Raw genomic sequence first — 24,677 nt, forward strand, 5'->3', positions numbered from 1 at the left:
GGAAAACAGATTATTATCTGAATGGTGGCCGATTAGGAAAAGGGGAGGTGCAACGAGACCTGGGTGTCATTATACACCAGTCATTGAAAGTGGGCATGCAGGTACAGCAGGCGGTGAAAAAGGCGAACGGTATGCTGGCATTTATAGCGAGAGGAAAGAAAGACTGGATGAACTGGGCTTGTACTCGTTGGAATTTAGAAGATTGAGGGGGGATCTGATTGAAACGTATAAGATCCTAAAGGGATTGGACAGGCTAGATGCGGGAAGATTGTTCCCGATGTTGGGGAGGTCTAGAACGAGGGGTCACAGTTTGAGGATAGAGGGGAAGCCTTTTAGGACCGAGGTTAGGAAAAACTTCTTCACACAGAGAGTGGTGAATCTGTGGAATTCTCTGCCACAGCAAACTGTTGAGGCCAGTTCATTAGCTATGTTTAAAAGGAAGTTAGATATGGCCCTTGTGGCTACAGGGGTCACGGGGTATGGAGGGAAGGCTGGGTTCTGAGTTGGATGATCAGCCATGATCATAATAAATGGCGGTGCAGGCTCGAAGGGCCGAATGGCCTACTCCTGCACCTATTTTTTTTCTAAACGGTGCAGTGCACCGAAAATTCACCATTAATTCAGAAGTGTCGGTTAGCATCTTTCGAAATGAATAAACAGTCGACCTTTCGGGCCAAGACCCTTCACCAAGGCTAGTCCTGACCATTCCATGTCCTGAAGATGGGTCTCGTAATTCACTTCCGTAAATGCTGCCTGACCTTATTGAGTTCATCCAGCTTTGTGTGTGTATGTGTGTGCGTGTGTGTGTGTGTGTGTGTGTGTGTGTGTGTGTGTGTGTGTGTGTGTGTGTGTGGTGTGTGTGTTGCTCTGGATTTCCAGCATCTCCAGAGTGTCTTGTATGCTGTGGGAAGGGAAACAGTTATAGTTTCAGATCGATAACGTTCCGTCGTATTTGGGTCATTACATCATTGCAGATGACAAGGAAGCTGTTCTGTTGTTATTTTAGCTGTTCTGATGCCTGCTAAATACCTGAACTATTTTATAAGAACATTATAAGATATTAAGACCATAAAACATAGGAGCAGAATTAAGCCATTGAGCTCATCGAGTCTGCTCCTCGCTGATCCATTTCCCTCTCAATCATATTATCCTGCTTTCTCTCCGTAACCTTTCATGGCCTGCTTAATCAAGAACTATCAACCTCTGCTTTAATTATACGAAATAACCTTGCCTCCACAGCCGCATATGCAACGAATGCCACCGTTTCACCGCCCTCTGTCTAAAGAAATTCCTCATCTCTTTAATTCTAAATGAACATCCCTCTATTCTGAGGCTGTGCACTCCAGTCATAGACTCCCTGTGGAGAACATTGTCTGCACATCCACTCTTTCCAGATCTTTCAATATTCCATAGGTTTCAATGAGATCTTCCTCATTCCTCTAAACTCCAGCTAGTACAGGCCCACAGTCATCAAAAGCACTTCATATGATAAACGCTTCATTCCTAGGATCATTCTGGTGAACCTCCTCTGAACCCTCTCCAATATCAGCATATGATTTCTCTCGATAATGAGTCCATAACTACTCACAGTACTCCAAAAAATGCCTCACCAGTGCCTTTTAAATCTCAGCACTACATCCTGGTTTTTATACGCTGGTTCTCTCAAGAGAATGCTAACGTTGCATTTGCCTTCCTCACCACCGATTCAACCTGCAAGTTAACCTTCAACGCAAACTGTACTGGATTTTCAAATTTTGAATTTTCTCCCCATTTAGGAAAATAGTCTCCGTTTTTATTCCTTCTAACAAAGTGCATGACCATACTCTTTCCGATTCTGTGTACAATCCGAAACTTCTTTGACTATTCTTCTAATCTTTCCAAGTCCTTCTAGCGTTCCCTGCATCCTCAATGCTATCTTCTTATCTTCAGCAAACGTGGCCACAAAACCGTCAATTCCATCATCCAATTCATTGAAATACAACTTAAAAAGATGCGGTCCCAACACTGAGCCCTGCAGAACACCACTAGTCACTAGTCAGAAAATGCTACATTTACTCCCACTCTTTGCCTCCTGACAATCAACCAATCTTCCATCCACGCTAGTATATTTCCTGTCACACCATGGGCATTTAGTCAGCCTCATGTGCTGCGTATTGTCAAAGTTCCAAGTATATGACTTTTGACAAGGTCCCACACAGGAGATTAGTGTGCAAACTTAAAGCACACGGTATTGGGGGTAAGGTATTGGTGTGGGTGGAGAATTGGTTAGCAGACAGGAAGCAAAGAGTGGGAATAAACGGGACCTTTACAGAATGGCAGGCGGTGACTAGTGGGGTACCGCAAGGCTCAGTGCTGGGACCCCAGTTGTTTACAATATATATTAATGACTTGGATGAGGGAATTAAATGCAGCATCTCCAAGTTTGCGGATGACACGAAGCTGGGTGGCAGTGTTAGCAGTGAGGAGGATGCTAAGAGGATGCAGGGTGACTTGGATAGGTTGGGTGAGTGGGCAAACTCATGGCAGATGCAATTTAATGTGGATAAATGTGAAGTTATCCACTTTGGTGGCAAAAATAGGAAAACAGATTATTATCTGAATGGTGGCCGATTAGGAAAAGGGGAGGTGCAACGAGACCTGGGTGTCATTATACACCAGTCATTGAAAGTGGGCATGCAGGTACAGCAGGCGGTGAAAAAGGCGAACGGTATGCTGGCATTTATAGCGAGAGGATTCGAGTACAGGAGCAGGGAGGTACTACTGCAGTTGTACAAGGCCTTGGTGAGACCACACCTGGAGTATTGTGTGCAGTTTTGGTCCGGTAATCTGAGGAAAGACATCTTTGCCATAGAGGGAGTACAAAGAAGGTTCACCAGATTAATTCCTGGGATGGCAGGTCTTTCATATGAAGAAAGACTGGATGAACTGGGCTTGTACTCGTTGGAATTTAGAAGATTGAGGGGGGATCTGATTGAAACGTATAAGATCCTAAAGGGATTGGACAGGCTAGATGCGGGAAGATTGTTCCCGATGTTGGGGAGGTCTAGAACGAGGGGTCACAGTTTGAGGATAGAGGGGAAGCCTTTTAGGACCGAGGTTAGGAAAAACTTCTTCACACAGAGAGTGGTGAATCTGTGGAATTCTCTGCCACAGCAAACTGTTGAGGCCAGTTCATTAGCTATGTTTAAAAGGAAGTTAGATATGGCCCTTGTGGCTACAGGGGTCAGGGGGTATGGAGGGAAGGCTGGGTTCTGAGTTGGATGATCAGCCATGATCATAATAAATGGCGGTGCAGGCTCGAAGGGCCGAATGGCCTACTCCTGCACCTATTTTCTATGTTTCTATGTTTCTATGTTTCTATGACGTCCACCGATTCTTTTTTTTTCCTCTATCTTGATTGTTATTTCAAACGTATGTTTTTTCAGGCAAGTTGTTCCTTCAAGGAAACTAAGCAGTCTTTGGCCTATTTTATCATGTGCCTGCCTCCAGGTACCCTGAGACATCATCCTTAACAATCGACTTTAACATCTTCCCAACCACTGATATCAGGTTAACTGGCCGATAATTTCCTTACTTCTGCGTCCCTCCTATCTTACATAGTAGAGATATTTGCAATTTTCCTGTCCTTTGGAACCATACTCGAATCTAATAATTCTTGAAAGATCATCACTAATGCTCCTGCATAATGAATAGAAACGAGGGAAGACAATTGATACTTAGAGCCTCATTCGAGATCATTTCCACCATTTCACCTCAGTCCACATCTCCGGGACTGAAACTCCCACACACTGACAAGTATTTTTTTTTTTCATTTTGGCATCCCCCTGTCCTTTCTACTCCTGAAAAAGAATCCCGGCCAGAAATGTCGACTATTTGTTCATTTGAATGGATTCTGACTGACCTGCTGAGTGCCTCCAACATTTTATATGCTACTTTGAACATCTAAGCCCAATGCTTTGCTTGGATTTTATTTGTGCAAGGGGGTTTCGTCTTTTATGTTACTGCGGAGGCTAATTAAAATGGCTTCTTTGTTATGTTATAATCGGGAATGCTTCTTTGTTATGTTAAACGCTGAGAAATATTTGCGCTAGCAGCTTGTTGTGGGTTAGGGGGTGATAAGAAGATGTAACGAACCAATTGGGATAGTTATGACTTTGGTGAATCTGGAAGATTTGTATGCGCGGGGTTTTGAGGCAGGAGGCGGGAGAGAAAGACAGAGGATGGACCAGGTGCTGTGAGTCCGCTAACGGGGTCGGACCCCGAGGAGGGCGCTCGGCGAGGAGAGGAGACGGAGACGGACTCGTGTGGATCGTCTGGTCGACCACCGTTGTTGGTCCCTGGCGGCCGGTCGAGGCGGTCCGAAGGGTCGCAGGGTGAAGAAGAAGGGTCTTGAGCTCCAACTGTTTGTGCACGAGGAGATTGAACTTTGATAAGTGTGGCGCCTTTTATTTTCCTTTCATATGTTATTCTCTATTAATTATATAGTTCCAGTAATATGTATAAACTGTAAATCATTTAATCGTATCTGGTGTATTGTCTGTTACTTGGGCGGGGTGGTGTACATCACACAGCATCCACCCAAACTATTACCCAGTTTGGCGGGGCCGAGGGCTGTTTCCCTAGACGACAGCGAGCCGAGCGACCTTGAGGGTGGCCGGGGTCTACATTTGCAAATTGTATTCTGGCGGATATGAGGCAATTTCCTTCCTCTTTTTGTGTCGCTCATTGTCTGCGAAGGGAGATATATGTGGAACATGCTGCAAAGTTTAGATAGCGTTGTTAAACAGTGACTTCCGTTTCAAACAGAAGATATATTATATTATAACCACTTTGTCGCCGAAACTGAATTTACGACGGTCTACGTGTTTGCTCTGGACTTCGTGTTTCAGACAAAATGCTGTCGCTGTTCATCTTATTGATGTTAGGTAAGTATCGCTTTACACTTAACCGTCCCAACCGCAATCATATGCTCTTATAGTAGCATTGCGCAACGGGTTTCATTATTAGATGCCGTACATGTAGAATATTGTGCTCGGAGTTGTTCTTTAATTAACGTTAGGTAACATGCAGCCGCCGATCTAACAGGCTGGGCAACAAAGTGCGAGAGTTCAGCTACTACAGATAATTCTGGTTTTCGCCTCTGGTACCATTTTTGTGTGCGAAAACTTAATTGTGGCTGTTATCCTGCTCTCCCCGCACCCCCCCCCCCCCCACACACACACCCCCATCGGTTCACTAACACACTCTCTCACTCTCTCTCTCCGCGCTCTCCTGCTCTTTTGCATCTAAGTAGGGAGACGTGAGACATGCACAAGAGCTCTCTCTCTTTCTCTCTCTCTCTCCTTCTTTCTCTCTCTCTCTCTCTTTCTCTCTCTCTTTCTTTCCCTATCTCTCTCTCCCTCCTTCTCTCTTCATGCTAGAAAACTCACACGCTACCCTGTGAAGCAACACACATCAAAGTTGCTGGTTAACGCAGCAGGCCAGGCAGCATCCCTAGGAACTGCTGCGTCACCAGCAACTTTGATGTGTGTTGCTTGAATTTCCAGCATCTGCAGAAATCCTGTTGTTTACGCTACCCTGTAAACGATGATCTGTGTCTTATCTTTCCTGCAGTACAGTATCAAAACAAGAATAGAAGATGAAAAGGAAATACAAGCCCTAACTATCTGACTCGTCAAGGTTCCCACTTTTTCAACATTGCCCACTCTGGTTCTATGCCATTTATCTATTGCCCTCAATTCCCCTAAAACAGCTGCTGCTTTTATTTGGCCTCTGCCTTTGTTTGTTTTCCAGAACTCCACTTGCCTTTGTTACGGTATTTTATCCCCTCTAGCTTGAATTGCTTGTCGGTCGATACGCGAAGTTAACAAACTCATCCATCTTCATTCTTCCCTAGCCTTCCTAGCATCAGGGTCCTCTTCAAAATCAATGCCTCAAAAATCGGCCTGCTTAATTAAGGACTCTCCGCCATCACTTCGGGTATGTCCTCTTCTCATTGCTACCATCTATGAGGAGCTACAGGAGCCTGAAGACACGCACTTAATTTTAGGAACAGTTTATTCCCTACCGCCATCAGATTTCTGAATGGACAATGAACCTAATGCTGATTGCGCCCTTTGCTCAAGGCTTCTCCCCGACTACGGCTGATTCCTGCTTCTGTGGCACTTGAAAAGCCCGTTAAGAACTTACCTTTTATCCGGGAAATTGGTAGTCCTCTTCGGCTTCAGAGGGGCCTTGTGTGCAGTCAGTCGAAAGATTTGAATAACTTTATAAAAGTGGACTTCCGCTTCGTGTTATCCAAGGTGACGTTAATGTAGATGCAAATATCAGTGAAGGAGGCAGACTTGTCAACAAGAGGATTCATCAGACGTCCAAAATAATAGAGATTAAGGTACTAGAAATCTAGAATAATACACTAAAGATACTGGAGACACTCGGCTGGTCAGCGGCAACTATGGAGCTGAATAAAGAGGTCGACATTTCGGGTCCTGCTCAGCGGTCTCGACTAATTTAATGGATTCTTTGTTCCTCTCCATAGATGTTTTCAACTCTTTCCCGTAAAAAGCCCTGTACTTTGCAAACGACAATAGGAATTCTGGGAGAGGACAGATCTCCATCTCGAAGAAGTGTGAAGTCGTGTGGTAAAAACAGCAGGCACATAGCCGATCATCCTTCGGCCGAGGACAGTGGACTTTGGAGAGTTATTTTGGTGGCCCGGTAGTGGGGATGGGTTTGCGAAGCAGAATAGATGCTAGTTTATCGACTAAGTTTCTCCAGCATTTTGTGTTTATTGCACTGGATTTCCAGCATCTTAAGAAAGTTTTGTGTTTAACACAGTAAATACCCTGACAGGCATATAGATTGACCAAAAACTGATAAGATCTATCGCATATGCCGACGAGAGATGACGGAAATGATCGCCAGACATTTAGGCGAGATCTTCTTTGATCGTTGTCCTCAGCTGCTGGATGGCATATAACAAGATAACAGTTGTTTTAGTATTTTTAAATATCGGCAAAAGAACTAAAGCCATCCAGATTTCTGCACTGATATTTGAATTTATTAATTCATTCTCCGGGGTGAAAACATGTAACAGAAGGTAGTAAGAAAGTCTTTTGTGGAGTGAAATAACCAGTGGAAATTGTTGGTACAATTGTTTCATCTACTCCAGTACCTGCAGTTGAATGCGCCTTTCTTATCATTAACATGATCATCATGATTACGTGTCATGTCATATGACGCAGGCTGTTGTGGTCTTAGACCATGTTGTTCTTGCCGATTTTTTTCCACAATAGTGGTCTGTCATTGCCTGCTAGGCAATGTCTTTACAAGACGGTGACTCCAGTCATCATTTAGAGGTTGTCTAGCTGGTGTCAGTGGTTCCATAAGCAAGACTTGTGATATGCACTAGCTACTCGTTCAGGTTTCGACCTCCTGTACCGTGCTTTGGTGACCGTGATCTGGGGGCTAAGATGGTGCTACACATTGCACAAGTGTGACCTGCAGGGTAACGGAGGGAAGGAGCGCCTTGGACCTCATTTTGTATAGACGTATCTCCACCTTGCTTCCGTCTTAATTATTGCGGATAGCAATTCAAACGCCTTTGTCAGGACTCTGTATTGAAGAACACCGTTCAAATGTATTTTTCAGTGTTACTGATATCAACACAGTGAACTGGAGTCTGTTACTTATTGTGTATTCTTTCGTCAATTTCCTACAGATCTACTTGCAGAAAACGGAAGAGCTCTGGGTAAGTTCTTGCAATGAATACAATATAATGATTGGTACAATCGTTACAAACAATTTCTATTGAAAGTATACATTCGTTGTTGTAAACTTTCAGTTTGTAGATCTGAAGAACTGGGAGAATAGGAGCATAAATAGAGAGATACACTGTTGTTCACGGTGACAATCTATTACTTACATTGTGTCACACACAAAAGTCCATGACATTCTCTAAATGTCCATTTGCGTATCTTAAGTCTTCTATCATATTCCTACTACATTCACACCAACTTCGAAATCAACTCAACATTCACTATTGCTAGTATTAGACAATGTCGAAATGCCTCTTGTGATTATATATGGTTTATATGATACCGTTACAGGATAAAATAAACAACAGATACTTGAAACAAGGAATTTATTTTTGGCACATTACATTTAAATCTAAGGCGCTTAACATAACACTCAGTTTATTAAGTTCCATCTACCTGAATAGCCTTGGATTCCGTGTCAAAATTACGATGCCGGCCCATGACTTAGGTGTCACATATCCCAAACAAAATCTGAAGTCTGGCTCCTAAAACGAATTGCACTTTTCATTGGGACATATAGCGGCTGCAGAAAGAATAAAGTTGAGGAAGTCCACTGAATCAAAAAATAGGTGAAGAATACATCTATTCCATTCTGTAATGCATCTAGAGTTGGAAAAGTAAAAACTGTTTGATAACATAGGAAGAGAAACGTTGTTGAGATACAACTACAATAAATGTGTTGAGACGTGCTCGACGCATTTAGAATAAAAACTGACAAAAGATTACATTTTATATACTGTTAAACAGATTACATGGAACTCTGTGTTTTGAGACACTTTGCCTCCCTAGGCAGTAATATTCCAGAATACATGCAAACTATTCAAATGTATACAGGGAAGGCTTCATCAGCGCCTCGATATTCAGCTGGCTTATGAAAAAAAAACTGAATATTCTTTGAGCTGGACGGTCACTATCACATCACCCACTGTATATTCAGACTTTTTATAAAATTCGGTGAGCCGGGTTAAATTTCACCATCGTCTGTAAGGAGTTTTTACGTTCTCCACGTGACGGCATAGGTTTCATTCCGCATTTCATTCCGTGGGTTAATAGAATAATTGTGAAATTGGGAGGTGAGGGTTCGTTGGGCTGAAGGGCCTGCTACCGCGCTGTATCCTTAAATAAATAAACAAATATAAATATATTGTTCACGTATCTTGTTCGTCTGACAAAACTTTGCGTGGATAAAAATAAGGAAAAATAATTACATATTAACATAACTTTTCCAAGATTGAAGTTCACGAATACAACACGTATTGGGAATTGAAGTCATAGAGTGACAGAACAATAAAGCTCAGAAATAGGCCCGTCGACTCATCTGGTTCGTGTCGAACTATTATTCTGCCTTGTCCCATCGACTTGCAGGCGGAATTATGCAAATTCCTCTGGCAGCTCTCTCCAGACTATCACCACTCTCTGAGTGACGAAGTCGCCCTCGTGTTTCCCTTAAATATTTCATCTTTCCCATTTATACCTGTAGGTCCAGTTTCATTCGACCTTACTGGAAAAAGCTTGCTTCAATTTACCCTTTCTCGAAACCTCATAGACATTATGTCAGCTTCAGCCAATAAAAATCAAATTTAACTGACGTACCAATTCCTTGTACTTTTAGAAAAAGTTCCGACGCCCAGCATCACTACCGAGCCCACAAGTGCAACGGGACTGCAAGGTGGTGTCATCATCTTCAAGTGTAATACTCTCATCGACAGGGATAAAACAGTCTATTTATTCAGGGGCTCTGAGATGATTTTCCAGTTTCGTTCCATTTCGGAGCCAGTAGCATTTTTCACACTTAGAAATCTAACTTCGAAAAGCGGTGGAACGTACCGGTGCATGTCCGAAATTTTCCGACCCAGACGAAGGAAATCACGGCCTAGTAATGCAATACGATTAACAATGCGCGGTAAGTAAAAGAAAATTGAACGTTGTCTGTGTTATTGCGTTTACCCTAATAGTGATCTTCATTGTAAACATGCCAGAAGTACACTGTGTATTTATACCGTTGTAGCAAATGGACCCCTCCAAATAAATTGTTGGTATTGTATTTATATTCATCCTTTACTAGCGCATATACTGACATATGGAGAAGATATTACTTGTGCATACGATACGTAGAGGTAATTTCACACAGAAGAAGTGGGTAGTACCGGGCGTAATCAGTAACAGGATGACGAAAGCGATGTTACTGTTTTATTTTATTATAGAGGAAGTACCGTACCGGTAAATAATATGGAGTAAGAGCAGATTTTGAGGTCACGAGATAATCTTTAAGGTGCGAGAGCTTTTGGGCTGAGGAATATTGGCAGGGATCTTCTGTCCGTTAGCAGAGAGAGGAGGAGCAGAAATCCGCGGTTGGGAGACATATTTGCTCATTTTGTATGCTTTACCGAGACAGCGAGAAGTGTGGACAGTGTACAGGTGGATCAGGCTGGATTCCGTGACAGACACTCAGAGCCCAGGGCCGCATGGAATTGCAGCTTTAAGAAAAAGAAATATTCATGCATTTGGATGGATGAATATTTTTCATTCTGTACCAAGCTGTACTAAACTATAATATATCTGGGTTAGTATGCCTTCAATGGTTCGTCTATATAAAAAAAAATCACAGGGGTATGCGGCCGTTCGACTGCAGAAAATGAGAACAGAGCAATTTCGTACAGCTTCCAATCGGGTTTGTCAGAGGTAAACCCAGAACCGCACAGTGAAAAAAAAAATGTTACGCACCTAACAAATCTAACGTTATTTGTATAAATTAACCTGAGCGATGGAAATTTAGATTATTTGGAAGAGTCATAAACCACACTTCTAATTTTTTCCAAATTCAAACACTACATAGTTTGTAAAAACCAGTGAAATACAGTAGGAGGGTTAATCTCTTTCCAATTCAGCAAAGTGGATCTTCTGGCCATTATTTGGATCTTCTAGATTATTTGGAATGATTGGGCTGGGTCGGTTTATTACTACCAATTCGGGGTCGTTACAGGTCTAAGTGATCTCAACTCATTCAATATGTTCCTCGCACAAAGATTCTTAAAATGTGTACATTGAAATAGAATAATTCATTGAGTGCATTGAAATTGAAGACAAAGACGTCTCAAAGCATTTTAATAATTAGAATCACAAAGAGAAATCGTGACAAACAATACCAATCAGAGGCAGCATTATGGATAGGCTTGGCTATAGGATAGATTTAGCTCTTGGGGCGACATTGTAGTATAGTAGTTAGTGTAACGCATTACGGTGCAGGCGACCCGGGTTCAATTCCTACCGCTGTCTGTAAACAGTTTGCATGTTGTCCCGTGTCAGCGTGCGTTTCCTCCGGGTGCTCTGATTTCCCATCATAGTCCAAAGACGTAAGCGTTATTAGGTTAATTGGTCACGTGAATGTAATTTTACGGAGCGAGCTCGTTGAGACAGAAAGGCCTGTTACCGTACAGTAGCTTTTACTGAATAAACTTTAAGAAAATAATTTTAAGCACTTTGCCAGCTGCATCCCTGAGGTGCAGTTTTCTTGTGGATACAGAACACGAGATAGATGTTCGTGTTTCTAGAAAGGCAGGTCTCACTTATTATCAAAGATTCTGTGCACAGGACCACCTCTTCATAATGAACACAGAAAATAGAACAGTAGAGGACATGCATAGGCCGTTTGGTCAAGAGCATCGGCGGCAACCATATTGCCAAATTAGACGGAACTGAATACCATAAGGTGTTTTCATGTTCATTGTCTACTTAAACGCATCGAAAACATCACCATCAGCATCTTCTTCTGCATTTGCTACAGATAAACAGAGGGTGAAAATATCTTTAGTACTCTAGCCTTCAAATAAGGACATTGACTATAGGAGTTGGATATTATGTTGTTGTTGTTGTATAAGCTGTTGATGAGGTTGTACTTAGATTGCTGTGTACAGAATTTGTCACTCTATTACAGAAAAGAATTTCCAATGTTTATGTTCTGGATTTTCCAAATTAAAGAATAAGCGTTACTTCGTAAGAAGAAAACTTCCCGAGAAATAAGGACTGATCAAGTGTAGCGACACCAAATAATAATATTAAATATCTTATTAAATATAAGATGCTTTCCCTGTCCATATCGTTCATCGCAATGTGCAATATAATCAACGGTAATATGGGTCGAACCAATCTCATGCATACTGGTAAATCAAATTAGAGTAGTTGTAGTTCACGAACTGTTCTTAAGTTGCTGATAGGACGGAGCGATAGATAATGACTGCAGGGGAATGATATAGGTAGTACCACCCTTCAGTTACATTAATCTATTTTGCCTGGCCTTCTGGAAGTACAATTGCCCCAAAATGAATTTGAGTTCAGCTAAACAGGACCGGAATGCGATTATCAATGTGCTTGCATTTTCTCGTAATATCTTTTTCCTCCAGTTGTTTCGATTGCCTCCCATAGACGGAGCTTCTTAGATTCTTTGCCAGTGGTAAATTGACGAGCCTCGCTCGTCATCGGTGTGTGTTTGTGTGTTGAAATTTCCCGGCTATTGATAAAATTATGGCTAGTGGAAAGCAAGAAAATCGGGAGGTCAGATCAGATGGTCGTTGATATTTTTTAATCCCATTCTCTCCCCTTCGATCTGAAACTCTTAACCCGTAACTCCAATCCACAACCGACCAATCTCTTCCTTAAATAGAGCCAATGACTTGTACTCTGCAGCCGCTTGTGACAACGATACAATAATTATCACAGGATTACCATCATCACTCTGAAAAAAAAAATCCTCTCCATTTCCGTTTTATAGAAACGCTTCTTTATTGTGAGGCTGTTCCTAGGATCCTAGAAGGTCGTACGAAAAGAAATATCCTCCCTACGTTCACTCTTGCATTGTACAGTACGTTTCGAAGAGATGCCCCCTCATCCTTCCTAACTCCGTCGGATTCGATCACAAACATGTCAACTGCTGTTCACTCATGACACTTTTCTGACCTGGGATCATTCTTAGAAACCGCCTTTGAAACCTCTCTAGGATTAGAATACCTTCCTTAGATACGGACTTCCAATGCATCGATATAGTACAAGGTTCAATTAAAGCAAAAGTAATTGATATAAATGTACACTTATTATAGTTCGGTTCAATCTTAATCTTCGTGATTAACTGTTCTCAACCTTGTGACATTTGTTTTCTACAGACACCCAAGCACCATTGAGCATACTTCGCCCACCATCAGCCGTGGTTACTGAAGGCAGCAATGTCGATATGACCTGCACCGCGAACATGGGAAATAACTGCGTATTCTACGCATACAGAGGAAATCGGTATTCGCCAATCCAGCTGGGACAGCGAAGGAACAATACCAGTATTTCAATGCTGAACGTGACTCTCGGTGACGCAGGAAAATATGCATGTCATTGCCTGGTGGAAGTGAACGGTATTTTTGTATTCTCAGCACCAAGCCACTTCATGGAATTGACTGTGAGAGGTGAGTTTAATGTTTCCGTGTGCAGTTGACATGGACAGGTGCTGCCATGGGATGGCAGTACCTATGCCAAACTCTTCCTAAAACAGTCTTGTACGACGTTGCCCAGATCTCGTTGCATGATGTCAGTTCTTTTTCAAATCTACATCCTCAAGCATCTGTGCTGTCAATAAAGTCAGGAAATCATTACAGTAACCGTGTAATCATCGGCATTTAGACATGCAGGCAGCTTTCAAGTGTATCGCTTGCCTTTATCCTGATATTTGAGAGTTTGCATTCAAAGTGAGAGGGGAAAGTTCAAACCTCACGAGCAGGCTCTTTTATTTAAGACGGAAATGGGTATATCTCCGGAATGTGCTGTCAGAGGCATGGAAGGAGTCCCTAGTTAGGATCACAAATAGGCCTATGTCACGTTTCTCGACAAATAAATACATCTTAAACACGAGGAAATCTGCTGATGCTGGAATTTCAAGCAACACACATAAACGTTACTGGTGAACGCAGCAGGCCGGGCATCATCTCTAGGAAGAGGTACAGTCGACGTTTCGGGCCGAGACCCTTTATTCTTCAACTCTGGAGATTAAATCCTGTCCGATTTTGGCCTCACGCCAAATAAAGTAGAATAAAATTCAATTATTTTAATATCAGCTAAAGTAAATATTTTTGATATTTTATAGTCAAATTGAATTAGGTGCAAATATCAATTATATTTCGCATTTATCTAATATATTTAATTTATTTAGCTCGATCTGCCCAAAACACCCAAGAGGTAGAGGCGATTAAGGCCATTGAGTCTACTCCGTCATTCCATTCTGGCTGATCCATTATACATTTCAACTCCATTTCCTTGTCTTCTTCCATAACCTTCAATGCCCTTACTAATTAAGAATATGTCAATCTACGCTCTAAGTATACCCAGTGAGTCGGCCTCCACGGCAGTCTGTAGCAATGAATTCCACAGGTTTACTACCCTCTGGCTAAATAAATTCCTCTTCATCTCTGTTCTAGAGAGATGCCCCACTTTTCTGAGCATGTGCCTTCTGGTTCTAGACTCTTCCACTATTGGAAATAACCGCTTTGCACATCTGTGTACTCCTTTCAATATTCGATAGGTTTCATATGATCCGCTCTCATTCTTCTAAACTCCAGCGGGTGCAGTCCCTAAAACGAGTTCATGCATTAACCCTTGCATTAGCTGGATCATTCGCGTGAGCTTCTTCTGGAAGCTTTCCAATGCCAACTCATCCTTTCTTACATAAGGTGCGCAAAACTGCTAACTGTGCTTGATAATATCTCTGTATACCAGAGTTACAGCATGTTGAAGAAGCTGAAGATACTTTTACCAGGAACGGCCCATTAGGACGATGTACGCTGAGGCCAACTTGGCCCAGGTTGTTACATGGAATGCTTTGTGGAGAGCAGGGATCGACGCATCACTTTGGCTCAATTTAATACAGCAGAAGCACACTATCCCTCTTAAGTCTTCGAAACGGCTCCATAAACTTCTCTGCTCTTTTTCCATTTTAACCTCGTTTTCCCTGTACATAGTTCTCCTGTACTCAATTCCCTGTGATGTCTCTTCCAACAAACTATGCACTTGAGTTCCCGGATTCCTCTGTTCAATTGCAGCCCCTGGCGTTTGATATCACATAGTATAAGTTCCAGATTGATGTGACTTTACGAAGTGCTGCACCTCACATTTTTATGTATTGCCATCAATTTCTAGAATACTGGAATTCTGTTCATGAATGTTTTTGAAATCTGGAAAAAAAAATAACTCTTTGCTACTGCAAAATACTGAACAATTTTTTTCTGATCATATAAGTACTTTCAGTCCCCGGCTGCCATGTTAACAGTGTAGGAAAACAAATTTGCCAGAGCATTTGATTTTATAGATGATCAAAAAGGTGAAAGGAGACACGCTTCACATTCCCACTGTGGAAGGACTGAAAGCACCTGAAGAGCGTCAAATAAACATTCGCCTCCACAGCGATTCTGCAATGTTATTAAGTCATGGTGCAATACAGCACAGAAACAGGTACTTCGGCCCATCTGATCCATACTTTCTGCGTGTTACGTCGCTGACGTTTAGAGCAACAGTAACAGTACCTCTGTCCCTCTGTATCTTTGATCGGTGCAGAACTATTATTCTGCATAGTCACATTGACCTGCACTTCGATCATAGTCTTCCACATTCCTCTTAGCCATGTACTTTTACCAACGTCTCTTGAATATCGAACTCGAACCCGCTTCCGTCACTTTCGCTGGCAGCTCGTGCTACACTGTCACCACCTTCTATGTGAAGAAATTCTGCGACATGTTCTCCTAACCTTTCACGCTTAACCCATGACCTCTAGATCTTGTCTCATCCAGCAACCGTGGAAACAAGTCTGTTTATATTTACCCTATCTGTACCCCTCATAATTTTGTGTACCTTGCAAACTTTGTAGAAACCATATTTTGTAGTTAATAAGTTGGATGCTATTCCTGAAATAATTGAAGGCAAAACAATTAAATTAATAGTTTACGATTACATTTTGGGATGAACTTGATGAACACTTACCGAAAATAAAATTTAAAATAAATTACGAAATAAATCGGTAAAATGGTTTACTGTTGGCCCATGTGCAGAGAAAGAAACTTTTGCTTACCGCCGATACAGATAAGTTTATTTTGACCGTGTTTCAGCTGGTCGAGTTAAACAATAACAGAGTTCACAACAAAGTGTTGCAAAGAAGGTGCAATGCGGGTAGACAATAATATACAAGATACAATGAGGTAGACTTGCAAGGTCAGGAGTCCGTTGTTTCGTACTTTCCGAGTCATGTTTTTCTCTATTAATAGTGGAATAGCAGCTGTTCTTGAGCCCGGAGGGTCATGCTTTAGGGCTTTTTCAGTTTTATGCCAGATGGGAGAGGGAAACGAACGTACGTCCGAGATGAGTTGGACATTGAACTGACTTCATTGCAATTCTTTATATTTTCAGAAAGTGTTCCAAAGCCCAACATCACGTTTGAACCGATGTCAGGCATAGGACTTCAAGGAGGCATCATTACCGTCAAGTGTGAAATTCCTAGTGCCGGAGAGAAAATAGTTTATCTTTTAACAGGTTCTAAAAAAAATTCCGGTATTGTCACCCTTTCGGAGCCGGCAGTATTTTTCACACTAGCCAATTTGAATTCGAAAACCCCAAGAAATTACCGGTGCATGTACGAAACGCTGTTACCCAAGAAAGGCAAATCGGGTCCGAGTGATGAGATTCAATTAACAGTACTTGGTAAGCAGGTTAAACCCTTTGCACTGTATGTGCTACTAAGTTCATTGCGAGCAAAGTTTTCATTAGAACCATGTTGTACTATGGACATTGATGCAAAAATCCCCGGTTGTGTGTTATGGCATGTTGCACCCCATTCACTGAAACGCAAGCAGGGCTGCCTAAAGCACACTGCTGGGCTCAGTGAAACTAAACCTCTCTGCGTGGAAAACTGATGATTATTTTCCCATCTTTATCTTATCTCCACTTAACAATACCAATTCAAACGAGTTTCCCCTTTCTTGGAATATGGGACTGAGTATTCCCGTTGATTTTGTGCCAAAGTCTTGGTGAATTCCGAATCATTTTAGAGGTTATTGAGGAAAGCATGATTGACTTGAATGAATATCACGTCGATGCAGGTTACAATTTGTCAGAGTTGTTGATATTAATATTTCTTTCCAAATGAGTGTCCATGCTTTTAACTTAACTTCATTGTTAAATCTGTCTGTTCTTTTGAAACATCGTTCTTCACTAGTACATTCTCCAAATCGGTCTAACGTCACTTGTGCTATCAAATCTCGTGCAGCATAAGCTACTGACTAATAACATTAAGGCACATGGGTATCTTATAACGGATGCTAGCAACATCTCAGTCAGTAATTTTCTATTAGCTATAAAGTCCAAATAATTGAAGGAAGAAGTTATATGTCGTGTCGTGTTATCTTCTTTCTTTCTCTCTCTCTCTCTCTCTCTCTCTCTCTCTCTCTCTCTCTCTCTCTCTCTCCCCCCCCCCTCACTCCCTCTTTACCTGTCTATGTCTCTCCTTCTCATGGTACGTACTAGAATGGACGGCTGGAACTACTCAACCCCTACCAATAATTTGCAGAGCCCCATATAATCTATATCCATTAGTAAAGGCATCCGTCAGTCTTGCGAGACCATGGATCTGCGCCTGGAAAGTCTTCACTCTCCAGGGCGCAGGCCTGGGCAAGGCTATATGGAAGACCAGCAGTTGCCCATGCTGCAAGTCTCCCCTCTCCATGATACCAATGTTGTCCAAGGGAAGGGCATTAGGACCCATACAGCTTGGCACCAGTGTCGTCGCAGAGCAATGTGTGGTTAAATGCCCTGCTCAAGGACACAACACGTTCCCTCGGCTGGGGCTCGAATTGTCGACCTTCAGGCCAGTCCAATGCCTTAACCATTTGGCCACGTGCCCACACTCCGCGAGATACACTTGTGGATGCAAACAGGAACCGAGCAATGCAATGCTCTCAGTTACGTATTCTTACTGAAGTAGAATATATCCACTTTAGAAAGGAACTCTGTTATCCAGATGAATAATGGGATATACCACGTGGAGTTGTTTGCTCTTTCTGTGAATGCAGTGGTGTCCTCCAAATGACCATAGCAAATTGTTCTGTGTGCATAGTTGAGTCTATAACCTCCAATAAAATGGTATACAGTGCAGGTAGAATTAGTACCAATCGATGAGTGGAGGCTGGCGCGTAAGATACAGTTTAATGCTCTGTTAACTGTTTCGGTGTCGTGTCACTACATCTCTCAGACTCACGTATTACTCGATGGTGCATTAAACATAGTGCAGTACAGGAACAGGCCCATCGGTCCACAATGTTGTGTAGAACGATAGAAGGTTAATCTATGCAGGTCGTCTGACGTCTATCATATGTTGGAATATGGTAATTGAATTTGTTCAGTCTTGTTTGCCTGATTCTCAGACGTTGCTTTATCCACAGACATCCAAGCACCCTCAAGCTTTTTGCGCCCAACTTCAGCCGAGGTAGCCGAAGGCAGCAATCTCTTCTTAACCTGCATAGCCAACACGAAACATCAATGCTTCTTCTATGAATATAGTGATGATGAATATTCGCCTTACCAGTCGGCGGCAGCAAGGAACAAGACAACCATTTCAATGTATAGCATAAGGCGTTCTGATGCCGGAAAGTACGTATGTCATTGCCTCGTGGAAGTGAACGGTACTTTTTCATTCTCGGCTCCGAGTAACGTCATGGAATTGTCTGTGATTGGTGAGTTTGATCTTAACCAAAGGCGCTTTACAATGCAATACTGGTGGATTGTATAGGCATGTGTTTCTATGCGGCCGTTCCATAAACGGCAAGTCTTTACCTGAAGGTCTTTGTCGCATATTGTGCAATGTACACGTGTTGCTGCTTGATTGAGTTAATATTACTTGTGTTTACTCTGAAAGAAACAAGATACCATTAGCAGCCTCGTGTTTATGAATACATCGCTCACTAGGTAGACTGCGTTTAGCTGTTTTGTTTTCACTGAGGGCGACCGTCTAACCTGGCGTATCATCTTTGACTCATTTCCATGAGCTCAGCGACGCCCATAGAACTCTCTCTGATTCACAGCGCAGCGGTGGTATTCTAAAGCGTCTCATATATAGACATCGAGGAAAACTGTTGCAAGGACGTGGCAGTGGTACGAACCCAAGTGCTGAACACAGGCGCGGAGGCCGAGTCAGGAAGCGTTATGGTCGTAGCGAGCGTGAAATTAGTGTCCAGAGAGAGTCGTTAGCCGAAGACTTGGTTTTAGCAGAGAATTCAGGAAAGATGCTAGACTTAGAACTGATAGTCCTAAGAACCATGGAACGAGGCTATTCATACAAGAGTCGACCAACGAACTGGCAACTCCTCGTTGTGGTCACAGGGTTTTTATCCTGCAGTTTCTGATGGGAAGCAGGTGTGTGCAGTTAGTGGAACCTGGGAATGATTGACATTTAAATGAGGTCATTGAGGCCCAATTCCTGAGGTGAATGACATGGTGGGGGATTGCCAGAAGGGACCATGAAAAAAACTACTTTTCCTGAAATCAGAATTTTAGGTAGACAGGGTGGCGAGGAAGTTTCTTGATCCATGACATTCATCAGCGTCAGTGGTATCGTAAAGTAGTCCTGATGAAGGGTCTCGGACAGAAACGACGTCTCTTTATTCTTTTCTAATATCCTTTATATTTTTCAATACCTAGCCTATTATAACGATTGAATATGGTGATCATATCCAGGGCATGGGCTCGGGGATAGGAATTTCATGAGCATTGCAACAGTTAAGAATATTCAGACCGCAAATTTTTGCTGTCCTCTGACGTCGGGGAAAATGCAACCATGCGTACCCAGTGTAACCGTTCTGAAATGAGACTTTCTCTGTTAGAAGGCACGAGGTAATCTGTCGTATCAAACAGCTCCATCAAACAGACCTGCCAGTTAATTGAACTGAAAATCTAAAGATACTAGTTTAGTGTGATAGAGCCTTACAGTTAGAAGGTACAGAAAAAAACTGAAACTTCGATCCATTCATCCATGCCGACCAAGATGTTTATCTAAACAACAGGAATTCTGCAGATGCTGGAAATTCAAGCAACATACATCAAAGTTGCTGGTGAACGCAGCAGCAACTTTGATGTAAGATGTTTATCTATACTAGTTTTATGGTTCTGCATTTGCCTTATGTCCAATCTGGGTTTGTTCTATCTAAGCGTTATCTACATATCTTTTTAACATTATTGGCTTTTCCTGCCTTAATAGCTTAATTAGCAGATGCTTCCACATGCTCACTAACCTCAGTGTTTTGCCTTCCGTTTGTATTATTTATTTTATGTAATGTTTATGGTAATGATAATAAATGAATATAATGATGTTATATATTGCATTCTACCGGTGCTGCAAAACAGCAAAATTCCATGATATATACCTGTTATAATAAGACTGATTTCGGTTCTGAACTTTGTATGATCAAGCTGCCTCTTGAGTCCTGATTAAATCTTTCCACTTTCACCATAAACCTATGCTGTCTGGCTTTAAAGATACCTACACTGGAATAAAGCTTATGGCCACACATACACCTTATCTACACCTCGAATGATTTTATCAGCTCCTTTATGGTTCCCCCCAGCCCCGCCCCCCCCCCACTACCACCACTACAACCACCACCACTACAACCACCACCACCTTATTGCGCTGAAGGAGAATAAACTTACTAATCCATCGGTCCTCTCCTTAAAACCCAAGTTCTACATTCCAGGTAAAATTCCTAAATATATTTACAGTTCCTTTCCCAGCGTAACAGCATCGTTCTGGAAGCTGGCGGTCAGAGCTGCTCGTAATACTCCAAGCGTTGTTTCACTAACTGCTTCTACATTTTAAATCACTTCCCAATTATCGCCCTTACGCATTAACGCTAGCAGAAAATATCGCCTTTTCTCCACTCTATCCTCTCTCCGCCTTTAGGAACCGACCTGTACTCCGAGGCCTCTCTGTTCTTCAGCATTCTGCAGCTTTCCAGCGCTTTATGGTTTGACTGACCAATTGCAGCGCCTCGCACTTGTCTGAGTTAATTTCTGTTTGCCATTCCTTTTTCCACTCCTCTAGTTCATTGAGATTCAGCTCTAATACTAGGCGATGTTCTTCACTCTCCACATCAACGTCGATTTTGGTGTCATTGATGGTGGCACAAATATCGGTCGGGCATAAATGAATGTATAATTAAGAATTCTCCACAGCGTTAAACTGGAGGATACGTTTTCTTCCTTTCAGTTGTTAGCCACATTAGCTTCTACAGTTGTAATATTCTTGACAGTGGCTGCCGTGCTCTCGGCCTTAATTCAAGATTCGTGTTCCCATAGGATTAAAATCTTGGGCATAGCATATCGGAAATGTAATCTGATGTCAGTTTTTTTTCCTCTCCCAATCAGAGGTCCTGAGGAGGGATCACACTCCCGCTTGCCCCACTTCTGCTTGTGTCTTGAACACAGTCATTTAAAATTCTCTTTTGTTTACGTTGCAGAAATTGCTAAAAAGACTTCAGAAAAATGTGAAGAAGATGTCTGTAAGTACAAAGTAGATTTTTCACGTATGTTACGGTCCCGCGCAGTGCGTTGATAAGTCGGCACCTTTATATATATAGATATATATATATAACTACAGTCACCGTCCAAACTGAATATAATTTCTAGCTTAAGCAATTTTCCACAAACCTATAGTCCAATTTGATAAATCACCATCTTAGCGCAAAGAGGTGTTGAATGCAACTTTAAAGAGAAAGCTTCAAATAACCATAAATTATTTTCAGCCTCAGAGTATGGTGGACTTTTAGTAGTAGCGTTGGGCGTTACTGTGTTTATCGTCCTTATCCTGATGTCTGCAATCCTGGCTATCCGCCTGTCTAAAAGAAGGTAAGCTACAAGAGCTGTGGTATTAATATGTTATTGATATCTGCTTCTACTCCGAAAATCTCACCAGAAGTACAACATTATCTCTTGTAAACATTAACGAGGAGGTTAACAGCATTGACAGCTAGGATTCCTCAATATTTCGCCCTTTCCTTATTGCCAAAAATATTCATATGCATAGATAATATTGGGTTAGCCGTAGATTTCTGAACATTCTTCATACATGAACAAGTTGGAGTCATTGAGGGGGCGGCATTTGTAGTGTGGCGGTTCGCACGACGTTATTAAAACGCTACCAACCCTAGTTCAATTCCCGCTACTGTCTGGAAGGAATTTGTACGTTATCCCGGTGACCCCTGGGTTTCCTCCGGCTGCTTCAATTTGCTCCCACATTCAAAAAGCCGTGCATGTCAACAGATTAGTTGGTCACATCGATAAAATTGCCAGTACCGGCTCGTGGTGACGGAAGGACCTGTTAACTTACTGTGTCTCGAAATAAATATATAAAATACAGTGCGGAAGCAGTCCCTTCGGCCCAGCTCGTTCACGCGGAAACAGATGGTCATATCCAGCCAAATATTCCCTATCCATAAACCTGTCCAAGCGAATTCTAAATGATTTACAGACAGTTTTAGGTGTTTTGAATGCACTAACGTGGTGTCAGAAAATACGAGAACGACGATTTACTGACGTATATACAGGCATGTCAATAAACGGGCCATGGATGGAAAATGGACTGTATGCAAATAGATGGGATGAAAATAAATAGGCATAAATAACATTTTAGGCACAAAGATCGTAGGTCATCAGACCTTTCTAGTTTATTGGTGTTCTACATGTTGAAATTTAAATCAAGGCTAATAGTTTCGAGCACCATTGCAAATAGTGATAAAAGGGTTCGATCAATTCAAAATTCAAAGTAAATTTATTTCCAAAGTACGTATCTGTCACCATATACTACCTCGAGATTATGTTTTGCAGGTATTCTCCGGAAAACAAAGAAATTCAAAAAAATCAATGAAAAGAAACTACAAGCAAAGACTGAAAATCAAGCTACAAAAGAAAACAAATTATTGAATTAAATGTAAAGCGAATATTTACAGAGCATTTCTAATTTTATCGTGATTCAGCGGGGTCTTAATTATGTAATATATGACGAATAGTTATTGTATTGCTAAGAAATAACATTGCACAATTCTCTACTCAACTGATATCTAGAAAGCACGTAAGAAATTCCAGTAAAAAAGAGCATGGAATTTCTGAATATTGTATTTGCTAAGTAATGCGCAAATAGCACGCTATAGTGCACACATTACATAATACTTCCATTTGTAAAGCTGAAAACATTACAGGCTGTCATTCAATGTTGCTGCAGTATAGTTCGAGACAAATCATGCCATCATTCTGAGAAGTCAATCAACTCGTCAACAATAAGAACATGTGGGTGACATGAGGATAGTTAAAATCAATCTGCCTCATAAATTCGCATGTAAACTGGAAGTAAGCAGTGTTTCGTGTGATTCTCAGACTGCGAAGCGGAATTAGGTCATTCGTCCTATGGAGTCTACTCCGCTATTTAATCATGGCTGATATTCTATCCCTTTCAGTCCCTTTCACCTGCCTTCTCCCTCTAACCTTTGAAGCATTAAGTATACACAATGCCCTCAGTGACAATGCGTTCTATAAATTTACCATCCTCTGGTTTAAGAAATGTCTGCTCATCTCTGTTTTAAACGGACATCTTTCTATTCTGAAGCTGGACACTTTAGTCTTAGACATTCCAACCATTGGAATCACCAGCTTCACGTCCTTTCTATCTAGTTCTTTCAATATACCAAATAACGTGGCCTCCATAGCCGTCTGTGGCAACGGATTCCACGGATTCACCACCCACTAGGTAAAGAAATTCCTCCTCTTTTCACTTTGAAAAGGATTGTCTTCTATTTTGAGTCTGTGCCTCCTTCTACTAGACTGACCCACAATAGAAAACATTGTCTGGCAAACGTCTGCCAAGCTTTCTGACATATATCCCAGAGAAGGAATATAACACACACTGACTGCAATTGGGTTTCACGAGACAGGATGTCGGCAAGCATGCAAAGTGCCATATACCACTCCAACTTAACCAAGACAGGAACCAATCCCAATCACATCAGTCTTCCCGGATGCCTATCCTCTTGCACGTCATTACGGTGAAGTACGATTTGCGAAACGTTAATTTGCATGTGTTTTCGATTACTTCTGTCAATGATATGTGAGTTTATATTTGTTTGAATTGATGCGTTACTGGTTCTTTAATATGGACTGAACTGTCCAACACTTATTGTATTCTCGCAATGTTTTAAAACAAAATTGCTACCCATAAAATAACGATAGGGTCATAGTGTTGTTTGGTGAGTCAACTTTCTCAATATCCTCGAAAACTGACCCCACTCGACCCTTTCAGTCTCACTGATTTGACCATACAAATATACATTATTTACAGCAACAATTAACCGCCACACCTGCGCGTTTTGGGGATATGAGAGGAAACCGAAGCATCGGAAATATGTCCACGGGGTCACTGAGATAACGTGCAAACTCCGAACAGCCAACACCAGATTTCGGAATTGACCAATAATAGCTGGAGATGCACGATTGTGCTCCCTTATTTTGTAACACGTGCGCCCTTACTCTGCAACGTGTGTCGAACAAAGGTTCAATGACTACAAAGAATAACTTGCTGATATCATATAATATTTCTTTTACGTTTCTTACGCCATGGTAACCGATTCGCTTCATTAATTCTGCACTTTCTCTCCGAGCATTGCTCATCACCTGCATTCTCCCATTTATTCTCCTGTAATTTATTTCCTCTTACATATTAACGAACTACCTCTAATTAACATGCAACAGGAATGATTTATAATAAACAACAAAGCTTCTGGTTTGTGCAACTATAACACACAA

General features: G+C 41.8%; 1 protein-coding gene across 1 annotated transcript; it reads left to right on the forward strand.

The window, feature by feature from the left end:
• Positions 1–4,700: 4,700 nt before the first annotated feature.
• LOC134338789 (immunoglobulin superfamily member 1-like) lies at positions 4,701–24,100 on the forward strand. The gene is made up of 9 exons (XM_063034852.1): positions 4,701–4,925; positions 7,721–7,750; positions 9,430–9,720; positions 12,974–13,264; positions 16,248–16,538; positions 18,275–18,565; positions 21,344–21,385; positions 21,629–21,731; positions 22,710–24,100. Exons 1-9 carry the CDS (start codon positions 4,895–4,897, stop codon positions 22,747–22,749), a joined length of 1,410 nt encoding a protein of 469 aa, XP_062890922.1. The 5' UTR covers positions 4,701–4,894; the 3' UTR covers positions 22,750–24,100.
• Positions 24,101–24,677: the final 577 nt, after the last annotated feature.

This window comes from Mobula hypostoma, chromosome 28 (assembly GCF_963921235.1).
Source record: "Mobula hypostoma chromosome 28, sMobHyp1.1, whole genome shotgun sequence".
Lineage (NCBI taxonomy): Eukaryota > Metazoa > Chordata > Chondrichthyes > Myliobatiformes > Myliobatidae > Mobula > Mobula hypostoma.